The following is a 19,928-nucleotide window of genomic DNA, read 5'->3' as shown; positions in this document are numbered from 1 at the left end:
GATAAAATCTGCTCTAGACACTTCTTACGTATACCAGTAAAATTACCTTTTTTCGCGGTACAAATCTCGAAACATTGAAAAGTATTGTAATTAATATTTTACGGAGCATTGCTACCCATTCAGCATGATCGGAGATATTTTCCAAGAAACCACAGCTCGCATACTCACTTTTGTTCCCATACTGTTTGGCAGTTAATACTAAATCTTTTGCTTTCTGAGGAGAGATAAATCTTAAATATCTTTTTAAAATTATTTTAATAAACATTTCTTTGATTTGGTTGATTTTGGTCATATTGCGTTTTCTAAGATTTAATGGTTGAAAGCTGTGGTTACACCTACCGACGACATGAATAAAAGAAGAGGAAATGCATTCCGAAGAGAAGAATGTGTGACATGAGAGGTAAATGTAAACAAAACAGGAATTGATTTAAAAAAGAGATTGAATTTTCATGTGGTAGTGATGATTAAAGACTGTGAACAATGTATTACAGAATACCAGAAATGAATATTTTATTTCCTTCATTCAAAAGAATATGAAGCAAAGTCTTATGATTTTAAATATACTTTGATAATATGACTGCATTTGATACCAGGTAACATTTCTGTGATTTTAGTTGATAAGAAAATCAGTAAAATTTCAGTGATTATATTTTATGTTGATGATGTAAAAGTCTTAAACAAAGTGAAATATCCATTTTAACGTTTAAGGACAATGCATTTAAGAGAGGCAAATTATTAAAGTGAATGTTTGTGAAACACTTGGGACTTGCAGAATAGTCGATGAATATATATATATATATATATATATATATATATATATATATATATATATATATATATATATATATATATATATATTTAATATCTTTTCTTCTTTCAAATGATCTCCTAAGACGTTATGGATTTATTACCTTGGCATATTCCCAAATAGCTGCGTATAGATTGATAATATGTTTGCAAACTAATTTGCTTCCCCTTACCGGTATAAATACACGTCCCGGCATACGCCATAACAAAAGGACTGTTCAAATAAAAACAAACCAACTTAAAATAGATGGCTACTAAAAGTGAGAATGCTGTCTAGCCCAGTTAGGGCAGGAGCGCAGCAGCAGGGATCCATCCGTAGGTAATAGGCGCTTCAGCAATGGAAGGAATGTGGATAGACGACAATAATACAAAAAAAAAAAAAAAAAAAACTTGATATCGAATAAAATCGCATAGGTTAGAGAGCTTGGGTTAAGTTTAGAGTTACCCCTCCGCTTTTTATAAAAATCAGGAAAATCTACAGGAGAAATGAGGTAAGAAATGATAATTTGACGTTTTTATTTGATGTTTAGGAACGTAAGTTCGGCAGGAGAGTTATGTTTAATACGAGAAAAGATATATGGAAGTTAGTACTATTTGCCGGATGCGGAAGCATTGCGGAAGGTTTCAGCAGCATGGTAGTTGTAAAATATGGCGAATGTGGCGAACAGGTGTAACGGATGCGCAAAAATAATGAAGAAAACCTTTTAAATTTTTGTGAAGCACACGAAGTACTGAAGTTAAGTGAAATGTAACAGTTTTTAATACTTTAAGCACTGTTTTTGTATGTTACAAAGTCCAAGGGCACCTTCAGACTGCAGGGGCAACTCTAAACTTAAGCCGAGAGCTAACAAGCTTTCATACTATTAACTCTGTACTTGTAAATATCAAGTACAGGTTTCCTACATCGTGCGGAAATACTCCGCCGGTGAAAAATTCGTAAGTTACACAGTTGTCTTTCATATGCATTCACTCATATTAGCTTAAGTATTGCCCACGGTAAAAGATTGGGTGTGCCGTCGTGAACCACGTAATCTGGTCACACTTTGGAGTAAGATTCAAATGATGTGCGCAGAAATCCCAGTAGATACTTTGCTGCGAAATATGAAAGCAGTCGTGAGTCGTACTCAGAAATGTATCGATGCTGAAGGCTACTAGCTTGAACATTTACTTAACCAACTATTTGGAACATTAAGTTTGGCCAGAAAGTAGCTTACACTTATTGTCCAAATTGGACTGTAGACTTACTTCTTCCAGAAATTTAACCGGTAAATGTTTAGCAAACGGGGTCCAGAAGTTCTACGAGAGAAATGGAAGATGCAAGATACTTAGACCTAACCAAATCTAACCTAAACTAAACTAAACATACTTATACTAACCTGAACTAACCTAATATTAATAGAAATAAGCGAAATTCTTATCATTTTTTCGAAAATTATGCTGGATCCCTACACTACTATAATCTAACATAAAGTAACCTAACCTAACCGAAACTAGCCTATGTGAACAGAAACTACCGAAATTGTAACATTTTTAGAAAAAATAGCTGGACCCCTTTTGCTGAACATTGTCCATTTACCCTTGTAATAAATTTTTCTATGACAGTAAGCTTTTTTTTTTTTTTCTTTCTTTGTTTTGATGCACTTTGTGTTCAAAGAGTGTAAATTGTACGACTATGTCGGTAACTAAACCGGCTAAGGCACTAGGACAAACCGGAGGCAGAGTTCGTTCATGCATTTATTACTTTTTAATATCATTGAATTACATATTATGTGACCACCTAATCCGTGTCTACTTGATTCGTCACACCTCATATAGCAAGCATATTTTTTTCTTTTCATACTATCAGAAAGTTTGAGTTAGAAATGGATCGGTTTTATATGGGTAGGAGGTTTAGGATCGTAGAATAATAAGTGCAAAGGTGTGGAGAGTTAAAACCAGGGGTGGCAAAAACCATGTTTTTTATTGAAAAAAACCAAAGAAACTGTTTTTTAAGCCGTTTTTTTTTTTTTGTTTAAAATAGGTTTTTTTTTGGTTTAAATAATTTGCTCTCTGTATTTATATAAGATATGGTCAGAAAGAAGTTTGTTTCGCCTTGGCGTTATTATGCAATAACCGGGTAATGCTGGAAGGGGTCACATAAGCTTAAAGCGGAATTCAAACCGCTTCTCGGCTTAGATCTGAGAGAAATTGTCCTCCATTTGAACCTGAAACCGGGACTAATTGGCCACAAATGTGATATGTCTGCCGACTCACTCACGAATTACACCTGATAAAAACACATTGTGCTGATCTTTACATACTAGATAATATAATTGTTAAGGATCATTTCAGAAGGACAAAAAGATAAACAATTGGACAAGTGAAACCATTATACAGAATTACATATGGACAATTTCAAAGTACTGCAGAGTACAGAAGAACTAATTAAGTCCAGGTTAGTTCACTACGACTTTTATTAGTCCAAGTTAAAGAAATACGACGACTTAATTTGCATATCAGTAAGAAAAGTGAATAAAGATACAAATTATTTGAATCCACTTTGGTTCTGACCAATTTATACATAAGTAGTTACCAAAGATACTTTTGATTTTAATAAATAAATAAGTGGATTTTGTATGACCCTCCCCCCCCAAAAAAAAAGTACGGCCTTTCGATATATTTTATCAATAGTAAACATTTTTAAAACGAAACAATATTTAGAATTTTTCTTTCATTGCATTTGCATAACAATAATAATAAACTATAAAAAAATCTCAAAAGAAACATTCATAAACTTAATTAAAAAAACACACAAGTTGTTTTTGTAGTATAATCTCTTTGAGTAATGAATGGGGAATTTAGGTCTGAATATAATACAAATAATATACGGGAGTGAAACGTGATAACCCACAAATGTGTGTTCATCAAAATTTTACGAACACTAACACTTTTACGAACATTTTTCATTTTTTGGTTTAAACCATTTTTTAAAAAAAAAAAAGCTGGCTTAAACCAGCCAACCCTGGTTAAAACTATTTAAAAATTTTAACGATGATTAAGGAGTTCCCTTTGCCAAAAATGTCTTTATATACAAGCACTCTATCTATTCGTTTGTCCGTCCGGGAGACACGAAATCTCATGTGTATTATTTGATGAATCACCCATTTTGGTTTAAATGTAGAGGATGTAAAGTTGCCAATCAACTTTGTTGGCGGATGTTATCTCTCTAGCTGCTCAGCTTTCCTTAGATATTCATCCCTGAAGACGATTTTTCTGAAATATTTGAAGAACAGAGGATCATCCGAGGAACATTTAAATGTATAATATCACTTGTTGATCCTCACTTATACAGGGTGGCCCAAAAGTAGGTATACAGTCCCGTACTGATCAGCTCACTGTATTTCATATCATATCTTATTGTTATCAAACAGGTAGACCAAGTTTCTTTATTATTTGTTCTTAACGTGTTTTTACTTATAACTTAAGCCCGAAACACTCGAAGCAGATAAATCCATAAACAAGAATGTTGTACCTGATCAATGCAGGGGTGTATACCTACTTTTGGGCCACCCTGTAGAGATCAGTTCTTAAGTATTAAACTTTAAAAAATGTTTATGCCAATGATAGAATATAGAAAACTATTTTACAAACGGTTGAAGACATTATGTTCTTCGGTAACTGTTTAGTAACGGGGGACCAACACTAACGAAGACAGTAAACAACGTGCCCTACAGGGCTCTAACCTGCCTTCACTCGATAACGCTTACTCGGCAATACTGTCTGAGTTAAATGTTATTAACCTAACCTAACGGAATGTGAATAGAATATCGAAAAAAAAAAAAAAAAAAAAAAAGTCTGGAACCCCAAAGCTAAACAATAGCCTGTTCTTCTGTCTCTGCAGCGCGTCGTGAGTCTTGGTATGTAGTTTTCTCAGTTTTCTCAAGGCACATATTATTTTATTTTTTACTGAGTAGCGTAGTGGTTCTGGCATTTTAAACCGGAGATCCTAATTTAATATCGACCCAGTCGCTTATTTTTTACCTTAAATACATGCTTCGGCTATATGAGGGATTTTTCCAAATTTCAGAGACTTTGTAAATTACAGAATGTAAGATCATTAGTAAAGGTTATTCACATTAAAAAGTTCTGACAAGTTGCTTCAGTGATAAGAAAACCTCGTAGTATGATGCAACCGCATCTCAAGTAGAAACGTGTTTGTAAGGTTCATTCTGTTGTTAACGTGTTCTGGCCATGTGTTGAGACTGGTGAAATCATAAAAGTTTTCTGACAGCCGTTTCTGAATCTTTTCAGCGATATGGCAGGAAACTGAATAATCTTGCTGTCACATGTAGGGTCTTCCAGCTGCCATACGCTCTACTAGGAATGGTCAGAAAGTTCCGGTTCCGGCGGAACCGATTCTTGGAGATCCAGTTTTCAGAACCGGTTTTAGACCTGGATCCGAAAAATGGTTCCGGAACCGAATCCGTTCAGAGACGAAAACCGGTTCCATCCAGAACCGGTTCTGGCCATCCCTACGCTCTATCCAAGACATGACCCGCACAGCCACTCAAATTGAGTCTGCCTGCGTTTTCCGTCACTTTCTTCGCCAATTGTTGAATCATTCTGGTGTTCGTTGTCAAGTCCCTGGAACGCCGTGTGTGTGTTTTCCTACCAGCCACGGCTTCCTAGTCTCTGTTGCACTCTTGCATTTCGCGTGATATCGCTTTTACAGTGTTCACGTAGCATTGAGCAGCTCTCTTGATTATCGAATTTAGATACTTGCACGAACGGAACTGTCATGGTGCAGGGATTTCTTTTTTTTTAATGTTTCGATGGCTTCCAATAATCCATTGCAGTTCCTTTTGATATCGCTAGTGTATCCGAAAGGACGGAGTAAAACCATATTTAGACTCGGGCAAATATATCCCGACACCGCTTATGTACTACATATAAGGTGTGAAATTTAACCCAAACACCCTGTGTTTAGTCTCTTCAGTGATGTATATGCAAAGTTGAAAAAGTAACGATGTTATGGAAACTGGTACCTTAAGTAATAAGAAATTACTCCATAAGCGTTAAAACGATTAAAGTTGTATTGAAATACTTGCGAACACATCCCCGAGTTTTGTTTCGTACTGTCGTAGTAGGTCGAAATTCTGCCGCCAGGTGGCAGAATGACAAGTTGTAAGATGACTGCCTGTGATGTAGGCGAAGCATTCTGCGTCCTACAGTTTTACCTTAGTTGGTCTGTTGCGAATGTTCAACGTGAGTTTCGTGCAAAATTTCGTAAAGAACCACCGTCATGAAACTCCACTGCATCACAGGCAGCAAGAGTGCATTACTGCTGCAGTGCAAATTGTTGATGAAAACATGTTAAACTGAGTCTAGGAGGAATTGGATTACCGAATTTCTGTAAGCAGGGTAACAAAGTTGGCTCACATTGAGTATTTGTGAGTTACTGTATTACAATTTTTACCATTAAAATTTGGATAGTTATAGTACATAAGTGTAAAATCTTAAGTAATTTCCTCAATTAATTAAAAGAAATAAATGTAGGGAGTTGAAATTATTCAAATAACTTCGAAATTTCCGTAACAATTTCAGGTTTCCATTATTTTCCAGGCATAATTCCTTCCTCCAAAGAAGAATGGATAGAAAGTCTTACCCGTTGTATAACGTGCTTTGATAATTTAATTTAGAAAAAATTAAGAAATCTTAAAAATATCTATATAGCCAGTGTTACTGTTCTTAATTTTATTTATTTATTTTCTCATTCATGCCGTATAGGTAATGCATTGTAGGTAACATACCGTAAATTTCGGAAATGTCCCTATTCAAAGCTCGTGATTGGTGGTCAACTCAATGCGGAACAGATGAAGAGTTTGACCAGGGATGTTTGCTGTTGTCCAACATAGACGATGAACCCAGTATTACAGACAAGATAATAGTTGGAAGTCACAGTGGCTATTTACGCATCTATCGACCGTCCTCGGAGAAACGAGAGGAAGATGAGGAGGCTTCTACTGCATTTAAACCAACAGACTTACTGATAGAAAAGCAATTTAATCAACCTATTTTACAGTTAGGTGTTGGAAGGCTTGTATCGTAAGTATTTCATTGTAGTATTTGTATATTGTATAAATGTACAAAGATTGTCGCAGAGAAGGTGAGACCAATTCCTGTATAGGAAAACAGTGACCTCTAATGGGTAGCAAGGTACCGCAGTGGCTCAGTGGTAGAGCGTTCACCTCTGGTGCATGCGATCCTTGGTTCGATCTCTGCTCGCGCCAAGTGGGCTTTGTGATGGACAAATACCGTGTTCGTAGGTTTTCTCGGGGTTTTTCAACTTTCGTCATTCCACTATGTCCTTCATTTCTCATCATCATCGTCTCTTTTAGTCTACCCCGGCGTAAGTATGGGACGTAAAACTTTAAAGATTTCATTTCATTGGATAGCAAATGTACTAGGATGAAAATTTGGTTCATTAAGTTCGCAAAATGGGTGCAGTAAGTCAAACAGTCGTGACTGTGCAGCAGTGAAAAAGACAAGAATGTACATGGACCCTTCCAAGAATCATTAAAAAAAAAAAAAAAAAAAAAAAAAAAAAAAAAAAAAAAAGATCGCGCAAAACTCGGTAGACGGTGTCCTTCGATATGCCTGAATATACACAGCGCTCTCACAGACATATGCTTATCATCAGGAATAATTTCTGCAACAGTATTCACTTGCGTCTCATTAATCACGGACAGCCTTTGTACATGATGCGGAAGCAAACCGCCTGATTCACGCCCATCTTCGAACAACTTACGTCATCGGTACACTGTGGTTCTACTCTGTCTTGATCAGCGTATGCTTGTTGAAACATTGTATACATTTCCGGAGCACGTTTCCCTAAACACCAACAAAATTTTATGTCGTGCCTTTGTCGTGTCCTTGAATATTCATTGCGAAAAGCAGTCTCATACACAAAATCCTGGAGAGGTAAAGGAAGCACGTCCACATTGATCAACAGTTGCTTACTAACGTGGTTTAGAAACATGTGACAACTTTCTACGATTATAGAATTAGTTGTCCTACACGACGAAATTAGTCCCGAGACTATAGGTAGCGTTGCCAAGCCAGTTAAAAATCTGTTTCACTTTCTTTGCGACAACCTTTGTGTAAGTAAGTGTGTAAGTTCTAGCGTAACTCTGGAACGCTTCGAGCAATTGCAACCAAACTTAATACACATATGGCTTACAAACAAAAAGAGAAAATAAAAACTGGTGGTAGGACATCTCTAGTACCTTTAGAGGTGGAATTTGGAAGGAGTGACATGTAGAAATAATCGAAAATGACTGATAGTATCTTCAGATTCATAGTTTTCAGGGTTACTGAAATGAATAATGATATTCTCAATGTCATCTAAGTCCAAGTTTAGCCCTATTGACAAGGAGTGCAAAATCAAATGTCCAGAATGACTGGAGATTAGTGTTGAATCTCTAGTTTTACGGGTCGATAAGCTGATTAGTGACAACCCTGATGACATTTGAGCCCAACTTTAGTCAAGAATGTGCGTGTCAGTTGACTGGGACAACGCCGAAGGCGTTGCTTGTCTTTTTTTTTTTAAATTCTGTTCACATCTTCATTTTCTCACATGGGCAATGCCTCTGCGTTTCTATCCTACTCAATTCCTTATTTTCAAATATTGTTCATGAACATTCTTCTTCCCGTGCGAAGCCAGATGCTTGTGCTAATCTTTTACATACAAAGGTGAATGTTTGCTTTTTCCCCGTATACATGTCAACATAGTTGAACCAACTTATGAATTGTGGAACATTCATACATTGTACTTACCTGGAGTCAGGCGATTTAGAATCTTTTAATGCTTATCCTAAGAAGGGAGGATATGGTTCACATGTACAGTATTTGCCTTCTGAATCGGAATGCTCCACAATTAGAACAACTTGAAATCCAACGAACCGGAATCGGAACGCCCAGTACGTTGGTGTATATTTTTGTGGGTACGTTTATTCAGCGTTGCGGTTATCCTTTACGCTGTGTCGTTCAGTTCAATTTGTGACCGGAAAGCTTTAATGAAAGCATCTTGTGTGATGTATCGGGTCATGCCATCGTATTTTTACACTGTGAGGAAAAGAACGCTAACTTACCTGAAACACTACCGTTAGTCAGGAAAATAGTCTGTATCGAACTTCACAACACTCGACCAATGTCAACCAGTTGTTGAATCTCCCGCAGAAAGAAGTCACCGGTTTCGGAGGCAAAGAATTGTGTTACTGTTCGTCGCACTTCACTCTCATCTTGGAGTGTTATCCCGGAAAGGTGCTTTTGCAGTCAACGAAAAAAGACAGTAATCTGTTAGTGTAAGATCTGGTGAAAACGCCGGATGAACGATTTTCTTCCAGCCGTATTCCTCGGCCGGGTCTTTCTTGCGGTGTGTAGGCGCACGTTATCACCGTGGAGTATACCATTACAGAGCAGGACGTTTCTTTAACAATCCAATCTGGAGGCGTTTATGCCTCTAACAGTAGATATCTACATTGGTTGTCTGGTTACGTTGCAAGAGTTCAAAATGGATTACCCCATGGATATCCCATCAAACACACAACATCACTTTGCAGGGGTTCAGGCCCAGTTTTGGCACAATTCCCGTCCCCCTTTAGGTACCCACTAACATTTGCGTGTAATATTGTGGTAGAGGACTCACCTTTTATACCCATGCCTCTTTAAAAATGACTCACGTCTGTGACGAGTGAGCAGGGAACTGAAGATATCCACTCACTTCTGCTTCTGTTTAGGCGTTGATCCATGGAGAGTACCCATTTACCGAGTTTTGACACATACCCAAGGCCCTACAGATTGCGATGAACGGTTGAATGGGTGACATGGAGTTCGCTGGCCAGTTCTTCAACAATTTGCATTGGATTTGCCTCCATCGCAGTTCCCAGAGCATCGTTTTCCATTTGCATATATCTTCCTTCTCGTGGCTTATCGTTCAGTCTACTGTCCCTAGACCGAAACCTGGGAACCATCTCTGGCACTTCCGTACATCCACAGCATCCTGACCAATAGCCATTATTAAACACACACACACAATTCGAAAATGTGGAATAGACTGTTCTCCTTGTACACACTGCTGTACATTGAAGTTTTTTTTTTATGTGCCACAGCTATGGTACATATCGTCTGCTTCAATATTCTGGTTAGATGGCGTCATCGGAGCAGTCATCGAAAAAAAACTACTTTGCTTATGGGATGAGCAGATACGATGCTAATGTTATGCTTTTCTGCTTGTTTTAGCTTATTTTACCTTAAAATCCAGTGTATTTGCTGTTAAAATTATTGTGAAAATTCGAGTTTGCGGGACCAAGGAGTGGATTAATCAAGTTTCTGTTGTTGTAAAGGGGAAAACTTGTCTTGCAACTTGACGGTATTCTAGAATGGATTAAGGTCGGATTCCAAAGTATCAATATGCCTTTGAAAAATTTTACCATAAACCTTGGGCTTCCCGTCCGAGGAACGGGCATTCTGCTACATCATTATGGAAAAATGAATGAACCATAAATCAACATAAGAACTAACTCAAACTGATTTTGCATCAGGGCTGTGCTCCTAGTAGAGCGTTCACCTCTGGTGCTCGGGGTCCTTGGTTCTATCCCAGCTCGCGCCATGTAAACTTTGTGGTGGACAAACACTGTGCAGGGGTTTCTCTCGTTTTCTACCACTTTCTTCATTCCACCATTTCATTTATTTCTCATCATCACCGTCTCCTTTAGCCTAGCCGGCATGTCCGTAAGATGCGAAACTTTACGACTTGAATTTTTAACATGTTATTTTAATTCAAATGTTTATCTTAAGGTTGGGAGTCGAGGGGTTTCAGAATTTAGGCCAAAAAAGAGAACATCAGCAAAGCAGAGAGGTAAGCATGGGGTTGCCATACTTCTGCTACTACAAATCAGAATACCTGGACGGGAAGTTTACTTTCACTTCTTTCATCAGTAGGAAGTACCTAACCAGTATAGGATTAATTCTTATTTCATTCCTGTAGGTTGTATCAGTCATGGTGGTTAGGAAAGTGATACGCATCTTAGATTTAAATATTTTAAATTAAGTGTATGTCGTGACGTAACGGGCTTTACTGATATTCAACCGTACATATAGAGCTGTGAGTGTAAAAGTATGTTGTAATGTTCGGTACAGTAACGGTACACGAGTTCTTTCGCCTCACCTTTTATTATAACAGATGTGTTCCTTCTACTAGAATACTTGATAATTTCGATGCCTGTTGCAGCAATCTGGCAACTTCTAAAAACGTAACCCTGAAGTGTTTAAGTCGAGTCTTCACATGATGGTTTTCTCCATTAGTTAACAGATAGAACTTCAGGGTCACGTCCTAGAAGAAGATATCAGTTTGCTATAACGGATATCGAAATTGCACAGTTCAAATAAAAGGAACATATGCTAGGTACTCTCATGTCCAAAATGATTGTTGCATATCTATAATTTCTTGTAAGAATATAATTTAATCGGGAAATGTATATTTGTGGTAAATTTCATAGGAAAAGAATTATAAATACGAAAATTAGAATGATTAAAACAGAATGTTGCTAAATGGACAAGAAAGTTTATTTTCGTTTTATTGTTCTTATTTACTGCTCTTTTGACATGAAATTTGCCAGATACATGTCTTAGCCGATTATACACATACTAACATTATAAGAAATACCGGGCGAATTCGTTATCAAATTATTTTCCTACAACATCATCTTTATAGACATGCGACAATAATTTTAGACATGGTATTTATTTTCCTATTTATAAAAATTAATGTATTTTACAGGGGCTCGCAGAAGATACAGCTGGCAATTCTCCATCCACGTAGTGTGGGCGTTTATAATTTTATAACTAAAGGTGGGAAAGCCGAGCATGGAACACAAGGCCAACTAAATCTCGCCTACGAACACAGCCTAAGACGCAGTGCGTTTTCTCTGGTGATTGGACCTTTTGGTGGAGTACAAGGACGGGATTTTATGTGTATTCAGTCTCTCGATGGAACGCTTTCCTTTTTTGAACAAGAAAGCTTTGCATTTAGTCGTTTCTTGCCCAATTTTTTGTTACCAGGACCACTTCAGTTTATAGAGAAGACAGATTCATTTGTTACAGTGACTTCGAACTGGCATGTTGAATCTTACAGGTAATACACGAGTTTTCGCTTTTTTCTCTCTCTCTCTTTTTTCAGTCTGATTTAAATCAAGATTTATATCACTTGATTTTTTTAAATAAAAATTGTTAATTTAAGTCAAATTTCGAAATAAATTAATTTAACATGAAAATAAGTAAAATCCCGTTTCTCTTCTGTTATTTCGATTATGAGAGATAATAATCATAATACAATGGGACTCAAATGTATGTACAGCACAGTATGAAAACTAGTGTCATCCAGAGGGTGATTAGAGAAAAACCCATTTTGAACGGGTAACGGGGAAATCACCGTGGACATTTAAGACAAAAATTCTTTTGTGTGCGCTTCTGTTTGTTCGTTCTCAGATAATAGGTGGTGTATTTAGAAGGGTCTGATCCCCTCTCCGAAACTTAGTTTTTTTTTTTTTTTTTGTTTTTAAGATTTTATAACTTTAGGCGAAATTTATGTATTTTATATGTATTTCAGGCCGCAAGCTAATCCCGATTTTTTTTAATATATGCCCTCGTCAAATATCAGTAACTTGTGTAAAAAAAAGTGTCACTTGATAAACGTTGTTGTACTTTTTTCCTTAATGCTTAAGAAACATTGTTTTTGATTGAAATAGGTTAACAATTGGGGATTAATTCAAAATTCAACCCTAATACTTTCACATAAATGGCATAATTAACATTTAATACTAATACCTAATGTTTTTTTTTTTTCAGTTCGCGATTTGTATTATACGAGGAGAAAGATTTGATTTAAATAAAAAAATCAACAAGAATATTTTTTAAAAAATCATGTTGTTTCCACCCTGTTTTCTTAGGTCATTTCAAAAGTGTTATCGTTTCTATCAACTTTGTTTTGTGTAAAGTACTAGTGTTATAGCAAACACATACACACACATGAGATGTAATTTCCTTTTCGCTTGTAGTGGCATATGTGGCTTGCGTGTGTAACAGTCAAATTGCACCGATGTGAATAGTGGCTTGGAAGTGTCAAATGATAATATCATTTGATAAAGAAATACACCACTGCATTTTCTACGATAGTAGTTCTCAAACTGCTACTTTTGTTATGTACTGGAGGACTTTTTAAGGAAATTCCATCATGGAGCAGTAATTGACATATCGTAACTTGTACAATATCATGTTGGTTTTGTACTTCGAGTATCTAGCGCACCTGTTCTCAGGTTTGAGACCCCGTAGAGGCTCACAATTTTGAGTATATAATTAGGGTAACTATTTCAATTAAGAAATAGTTCATTCTGATGTAAAGTCCAAATAACGACGATAAGATCCAATGTGCTGACCACACATTACTAAGCTAAACAGTAGTGTGGATTTAAGATTTGGATCTCTGGGCTTCCGTTAGCTTGTCACGTATGAGGGATAACGTCCCTCAGCGAGCACATTATCCGGGGAAAAAGAAGGAAGTATGCGACCTGAGACCAATATGTTACGTCCACCCATGTCCAAAATTATTGTCGCATGTCTATAAATGTGTTGTTGTAGGAATATAATTTGATAACGAATTCGCCCGGTATTTCTTATAATGTTAGTATGTGTGTATAATCGGCAATGACATGTATGTGGCAAATTTCATGCCAAAAGAGTAGTAAATAAGAACAATAAAACGAAAATAAAACTTTTTTGTCCATTTAGCATCATTTTGTTTTACTCATTCTAATTTTCGTATATATAATTCTTTTCTTACGAAATTTACCACAAATATACATTTCCCGATTATAAATATAGTATCAGTATTAAAAGTGCCCTGCAAAATCATTATCAAAAAATATTCTTACAAGAAGACAATATGCGACAATCATTTTGGACATGAGTGTACCTCATTCAGAATGGCTGACCTGAAAAAGCTTTTTACACTTTTTCTACCGAGTGCCCCCACCGGGAACCGAACCCGGGACCGTTCGCACTAAAGGCGAGAGCGTTGGCGACTACGCCACGCGAAGGCCACCTAAATTAATAAATTCCTCAGGTGTGTTTTATCCCTGTTTGGAACTATAATTGTACGTTTTTTTATAATGACTAAAAATTTTATCATTATGTGAGTCAACGAGCCAATATAAAAATTCCTTGATATTCACCTACTGATGATGCTGACAAGAAGCTATCGAAACATATACGATTAACTTAACAAAACGGGTGCTTTAGTGAGGTTCAAAGTTAGTATTTCATACGAGACGAACTTAAGACCATGGATGTCGGTAATGCCCAAAAATGTGTATAAATACAGGGTGTTTCAAAATGAATATCGGGATTTTCAGGCTTTGTAGTATTTATTACATCCAACGTATAATTATAAATAATACATTAAATGGAAGAGCAACTGAAACAGTTTTTGTTTCGTCACACAGCATACATCGAAATGAAATTTCGTTGTACGTCCCACGGTTATGCCGGGTAGGCTAAAGGATACGGCACACATCGAGTCGATAGCCGAGTTCTTTCCAAACCTTGAGCAATTGTTTCAATCATCTTTTTTTATATTCCTCCGTCTTCCTAAAATTCTCCACAGACGTTACTGGAATTGCTAAATCACTACTAGCCTTCCGAGTTGATTTCTTGGGGCTACGCGTGAAAGACTCTCTCACTCTTTCAACACGTTCTTCAGTCACTCTTGGTCGTTCCGTATACTATTTCCTTTGTATAGACAGCCAGTGTTTTTAAACTTATGATACCACCTACGGATGTTGTTATCACTTGGTGGATTGTAACTGAACTTAATACGGAAAGCACGTTGCACTGTAACTACAGATTCAGTCTTTGCAAAATGTAAAACACAAAAAGCTTTCTACTCACTAGTCACCATCTTTGCAACTAGGGCTTTCTAGCGGTAAACAGAGAAAACAATACAGTATAAAACTGTTTGAGTTGCTCTTTCATTTAATGTATTACTTAAAATTGTTAAGTTAATTGTAATAAACACTACAAAATCTTAAAACCCCAATATACATTTTGAAACGCCCTGTAAATAAATTAATAAATTCCTGGTGGGAGCTTATGGGGTTCTAATCCCACGTCAAGCTCTAAGTCATCGTCTGATATAACGAGTCCTTCGTGGCTAAGCGATTAGCGTGCGCCCTTTGGCGTGGGAAACTCCTGTTCGATTCCCGGTGAAAGCTCATGTGGTTCGGATCCCACGTTAAACTGTAGGTGCACGTCTCATATAGCCACGCTGCTGAAGGAGATGCTAAACTAAAAATCACATCTCATCACGTTTAATATAGCCTCGGTGCTGAACAGGATGCTAAATTTCAAAATCAAATAAAACAAACTGAAGGCACTGTCTTACCGATGGCCGGATTTAATATCAGTCTATATTTCATTATTTAGTATGTTTGCTATCAGTTTATGTAGTAATATTGCAATTGAGTTCTCTTTCTGTTCGTAGATACCAAGTGTTGGCCGTCTCTGAAGATTCTAAAAACCAGCCAACAGATCAGGAGATATCAACAGGAAGAAAGATATCATCTGATTGGTCGTTTAACATAGGAGAAGGTGCTTCTGACATGGAGGTGCTCAAAATGCCTACCCAAGACGTACTAATTCTTATTCTAGGTGAACGAAATCTGTATTGTCTCAAAGACAATGGAACAATTAAATTCAAGAAGCGATTGGAATATAAAGCCTGCTGTTTCCATCCGTATGTCACATGTGAGTAAGCAAGTTGTTATTTTCTTTAAGTTTTGCGTTTTCGCAACACGCATTAGAAGCCACAGTAAACGTATGCCATTTTAGCCGCTTTCACACGTTAGCAATAACTAAATAAAGACAAACTTTGATGTTACCATACGAGGTGTTAGAAGAGTAATGAAACCAATTTACTTGTAATGATGAGTTTTATTATTACTTTACAAATCAATGTTATCTCGTTCAAAATAGTCCCCTTGGGCAGTTACACAACGATGGAGGCGTTGTTTTTATTCTTCGTAGAAATGATGGAAGACTTCTGTTGGAATATCTTTCACTCATCGGTTATCCTCTTCTGGATATTATCTAAACTATCAAAATGGCGCCCTTTCAAGTGGTTTTTGAGTAAAGGGAATAGGAAGAAGTCACAGAGACTGAAAGTCGGCGAATAGGGAGACTCAGGAACCTCAGAAATGCTTTTTTTCTGCCAAAAATTTATTGCTAGAGACCACCATGTGACATAGTTCTTTAGAACCATTTTGGCATACACTTTTCTCATGTACAAATCCTGGGTTAAAATTTGATGGATGGTCAATACGTTCAAATTTAATTCACTACTGATCATTTTTACCGTCAATCAATGATCTGACCTTACAAGAGACTTCACTTTTTCCACATTGTCATCCGTTTTTGTGGTTGAAGGTCTTCCCGCACAAGATCGTCTTCCACTTGTTCTCGGCCTTCTAAAGACGACTTGTGCCATCTGAACACTTTTGCCCTGAATAGAGAGTGTTCTCTATAACCTCTTTGTAACTTTTCTTAAGTTATAGTAGCGGCTTCGCCTAGATTTACACAAAGCGTGATTGCAGAAAGTTGCTTAATCTTTTATTGGCCCGTTTTCGTAACGCACTTCACAAGCACAACTTTATTTCAGATGATCTCAACAATCGTGTAGTAGCTGAAGCAAGTTGAAACTTGTACTGAGTTAACGACAAGAATTAACTTGACTGTTGTGTGCAGATGGAGGCAGCAGCATTGTCGGTTTGTGCTAGAGACCTGCACGGGCCGGGCTTGGGCGGGCCGACTCTGTTATTTCTTTGGGCCGGGTCGGGCTTGGGTTGGCCGACACTGATTTCTCTTCAGGTTGGGCCGGGCTGGGGCCGATCAATTGCAATTCTTTAATAATTATTGACTTTCGTTAAACGATAATTGGAATAAAGCCAAACGTTGTAGAAGTGTGTCCGTGAAAAATGTTACAAAGAATACAATAGGTATTTACAGTTTGTGTTGCTTAGCGGCTCCACTTTCACTATAGAAGATTGCAGGCATTATGCGGTAAATTGAGCTCTGACCTTGACCTTCACTGAACTCAAAATGTAAAAAGAAGGGGTGGGAATGTTTTGCCTGTCGCTAAACAATATTGCCATCTTCACTTTATGCTAAAAATCAATTAAGTTAGATTTTTGTTACAGGGAATGGAGTTTTTGTTCTCTCGATGACAGGCAAAGTTCTAGGAGGCAATGGTACCACTCAGGACGCAACCGTCAGGTTGTGAACCAGAGTTTAGAAAGTTTCTGGGGGTTAGGTCAAATTTAGTGCTAAATTTTGAGAAAGATTCGGGCTCGAGCTAATTTTTTAAAAAAAATTATCGGGCCGGGGTCGGCCCAAAAATTTTAAAATTTATCGGGCCCGGGCCGGGCTTGGGCCAAGAATTTTGAAAAACTTATCTGGCCGGGCCGGGCTCGGGCCGAAAATCTCCAAAACTTTTCGGGCCCGGGCTGGGCCGGGCCTAGGTACGTTCGGGCTGGATTGGGCTCGGGCCGAAAAATTCGGCCCGTGCAGGTCTCGAGTTTGTGCACTGTATTTGCCGGTCTCATTATTTTTATTTTATTTTATTTATTTATTTATTTATTTATTTATTTATTTTTAGCCCATCTCATACGTCAGCACTTATGCTGAAGTCCTCATTTTGAGAGTTTAGATTTCTATCCAAAGTCCCTGATTTGTCCACATTTTCTAAGTTCAGATGTGATCTATCGTATTCGTAACAGTGTTCAGTAAGGAATGTACTGGTAGAGAGTTGGCTCTCTTGGCATTACAACTGCTGCCCTGACACGTTGCATCGACTTTATCCGTTTTTTTACATGTTATGCCAGTATTTTCTGAATATCTTGTCATATTTAAATAGTTAAATCTAGGAAGATATTATAATTCAATTGATATAACTTGTCCCTTGTGACAGTTGCTTTCCTCTATTTTTTTCTTCCAGCACGTGGTCATAACAATCAGCCAAGAAGGTCTGTTTCTATGGAAACAGCACGTTCAGCCAATTATAGTAGCTCATTTCTCTCGCTCTGCAGTGCTAAACATTCCACCCTCTCCGCACGTTGCCAGTTTGAATATAAACAAATGCACATTGTTTTTAGTCGAATGTTGACTTGAGTAGTGGACCTGCTGGTTATTGAGAGTATTCTTTTTAGTTCTCTTTTGTGGAATTTAATTTTATAAAACTGAAATTTATATGCAGTGAGTAATTTCGTGTTTCGTGTAGTTTCAATACCCGACGCAAAAGCTGGCAACGCAGCATTGAGCACCACGTGCGCGCAGCGAGCTGTCACAAGGGGCAAGTAGTATCAATTCCACTGCAATTTTTGTCTCTTACTAATGAGGTCATTATATACTTGTATAGAGGGTGGACCATTTATCTTGAAGTGACCTTGTAACTTTTAAACTAATAGATAAAATCCGATGAAATTTTGCAACATGTAAATATCAACAAGAGGACATTGTTTGACATACTTCAGAATATGCGTAATAATTGTAGCACGCGTTATTCCGAACTCAAGAAACCATGGAACTAGCAATCCCTAACACTTACAACTTTCTATCGACACATTACGTATTCACGAATGTCAAGGCTTACATTTCGCCTACTTTGTACTCAGGCTTGAAGTTAGAGCATATCTGGGAATTATATTCTGCAAAGAATCCCTTGCACACACATTACACATTGCTCAAATGTGCATTTCTGGATGGCGTGTGTGTGTGACTTCCTTTATGTCGATATGGACCGCCACATCATGGTGTCTCGTGTTCGAAATAACGTATGTTGAAGTAAAAGGTGTCCCATAAAGATCGTAACTTTTGAAAAGCCCGCCATTTCTGTTCTAGTAAGTTGGTAGCACTGAACGTTACACGATTTTCATCTGTTGTGTTTGTTACGGAGTGTCAAATAGTAGTTATGGAGCGCCGAATAGTAGTCACGGAGCTTCGAATAGTAGTTACGGAGCGCCGAATAGTAATTACGGAGCACCGAGTAGTAGTTACGGAGCGCCGAATAGTAGTTACGGAGCTTCGAATAGTAGTTACGGAGCGCCGAGTAGTAATTACGGAGCACCAAGTAGTAGTTACGGATCACCGAATAGTAATTACGGAGCGTCGAATAGTAGTTACGGATCACCGAATAGTAGTTACGGAGTGTCGAATAGTAGTTACGGAGCGCCGAATAGTAGTTACGGAGCGTCGAATAGTAGTTAAGGAGCGTCGAATAGTAGTTACGGAGCACCAAATAGTAGTTACGGAGCGTCGAATAGTAGTTACGGAGCACCGAATAGTAGTTACGGAGCGTCGAATAGTAGTTACGGAGCGCCGAATAGTAGTTATGGAGCACCGAATAGTAGTTACGGAGCGTCGAATAGTAGTTAAGGAGCGTCGAATAGTAGTTAAGGAGCGTCGAATAGTAGTTACGGAGCACCGAATAGTAGTTACGGAGCGCCGAATAGTAGTTACGGAGCACCGAATAGTAGTTACGGAGCGCCGAATAGTAGTTACGGAGCACCGAATAGTAGTTATGGAGCACCGAACAGCGCACGATCGTCATCTATTTTCTGCGCGGGTAGGAACTCACAACACTCACCACATTTGTAATAAGTTTTCACTATGACAACGCGCTGTTCCGTCGTAAAGCGCTCCATTCCTACCCGTACAGAAAACAGTTGACGATCATGCGCTATTCGGCGCTTCATGACTACTACCCACAAAAACAACAGATGAAAGTCGTGTAACGTTCAGTGCTACCAACTTACTAGAACAGAAATGGTGGGCATTGCAAAAGTTATGATTTTTATGGGACATCCTGTAGCTTCTCTGCTCTTTTGGACAGCCAAAGCTTGGAAACTATGCACTTTTCGAGTTCGAATTCCCGACTGCTCGTCCTGAGAGGCTTATTATTAATATGAAACATACAAAGTGTTCCGAAAATAAACCGGCAAATTTCGCATTCTGGACTTCAATACTAGATTTTTTGT

General features: G+C 37.8%; 1 protein-coding gene and 1 pseudogene across 2 annotated transcripts in view; both read left to right on the top strand.

Moving 5' to 3' along the window:
- Window positions 1-298: 298 nt before the first annotated feature.
- Window positions 299-19,928, top strand: part of BBS9 (Bardet-Biedl syndrome 9) — a 68,282-nt gene continuing 48,652 nt past the window's right edge. The window contains exons 1-4 of one of the 2 annotated variants that reach the window (XM_081746254.1): window positions 299-400; window positions 6,574-6,891; window positions 11,627-11,980; window positions 15,383-15,645. In XM_081746254.1, coding sequence (XP_081602380.1) covers window positions 6,611-6,891; window positions 11,627-11,980; window positions 15,383-15,645 — 898 coding nt within the window. In that variant the 5' untranslated portion in view covers window positions 299-400; window positions 6,574-6,610. Of the gene's footprint in view, window positions 594-6,573; window positions 6,892-11,626; window positions 11,981-15,382; window positions 15,646-19,928 lie in introns of both variants that reach the window. The other variant, XM_081746253.1, reaches the window with a different exon arrangement.
- On the top strand, window positions 15,897-19,548 carry LOC145675881 (uncharacterized; annotated as a pseudogene).

Source organism: Thermobia domestica, chromosome 18, assembly GCF_964235325.1.
Source record: "Thermobia domestica chromosome 18, izTheDome1.hap1.1, whole genome shotgun sequence".
Classification (NCBI taxonomy): domain Eukaryota; kingdom Metazoa; phylum Arthropoda; class Insecta; order Zygentoma; family Lepismatidae; genus Thermobia; species Thermobia domestica.
This window is presented reverse-complemented; position numbering and strand designations above follow the sequence as displayed.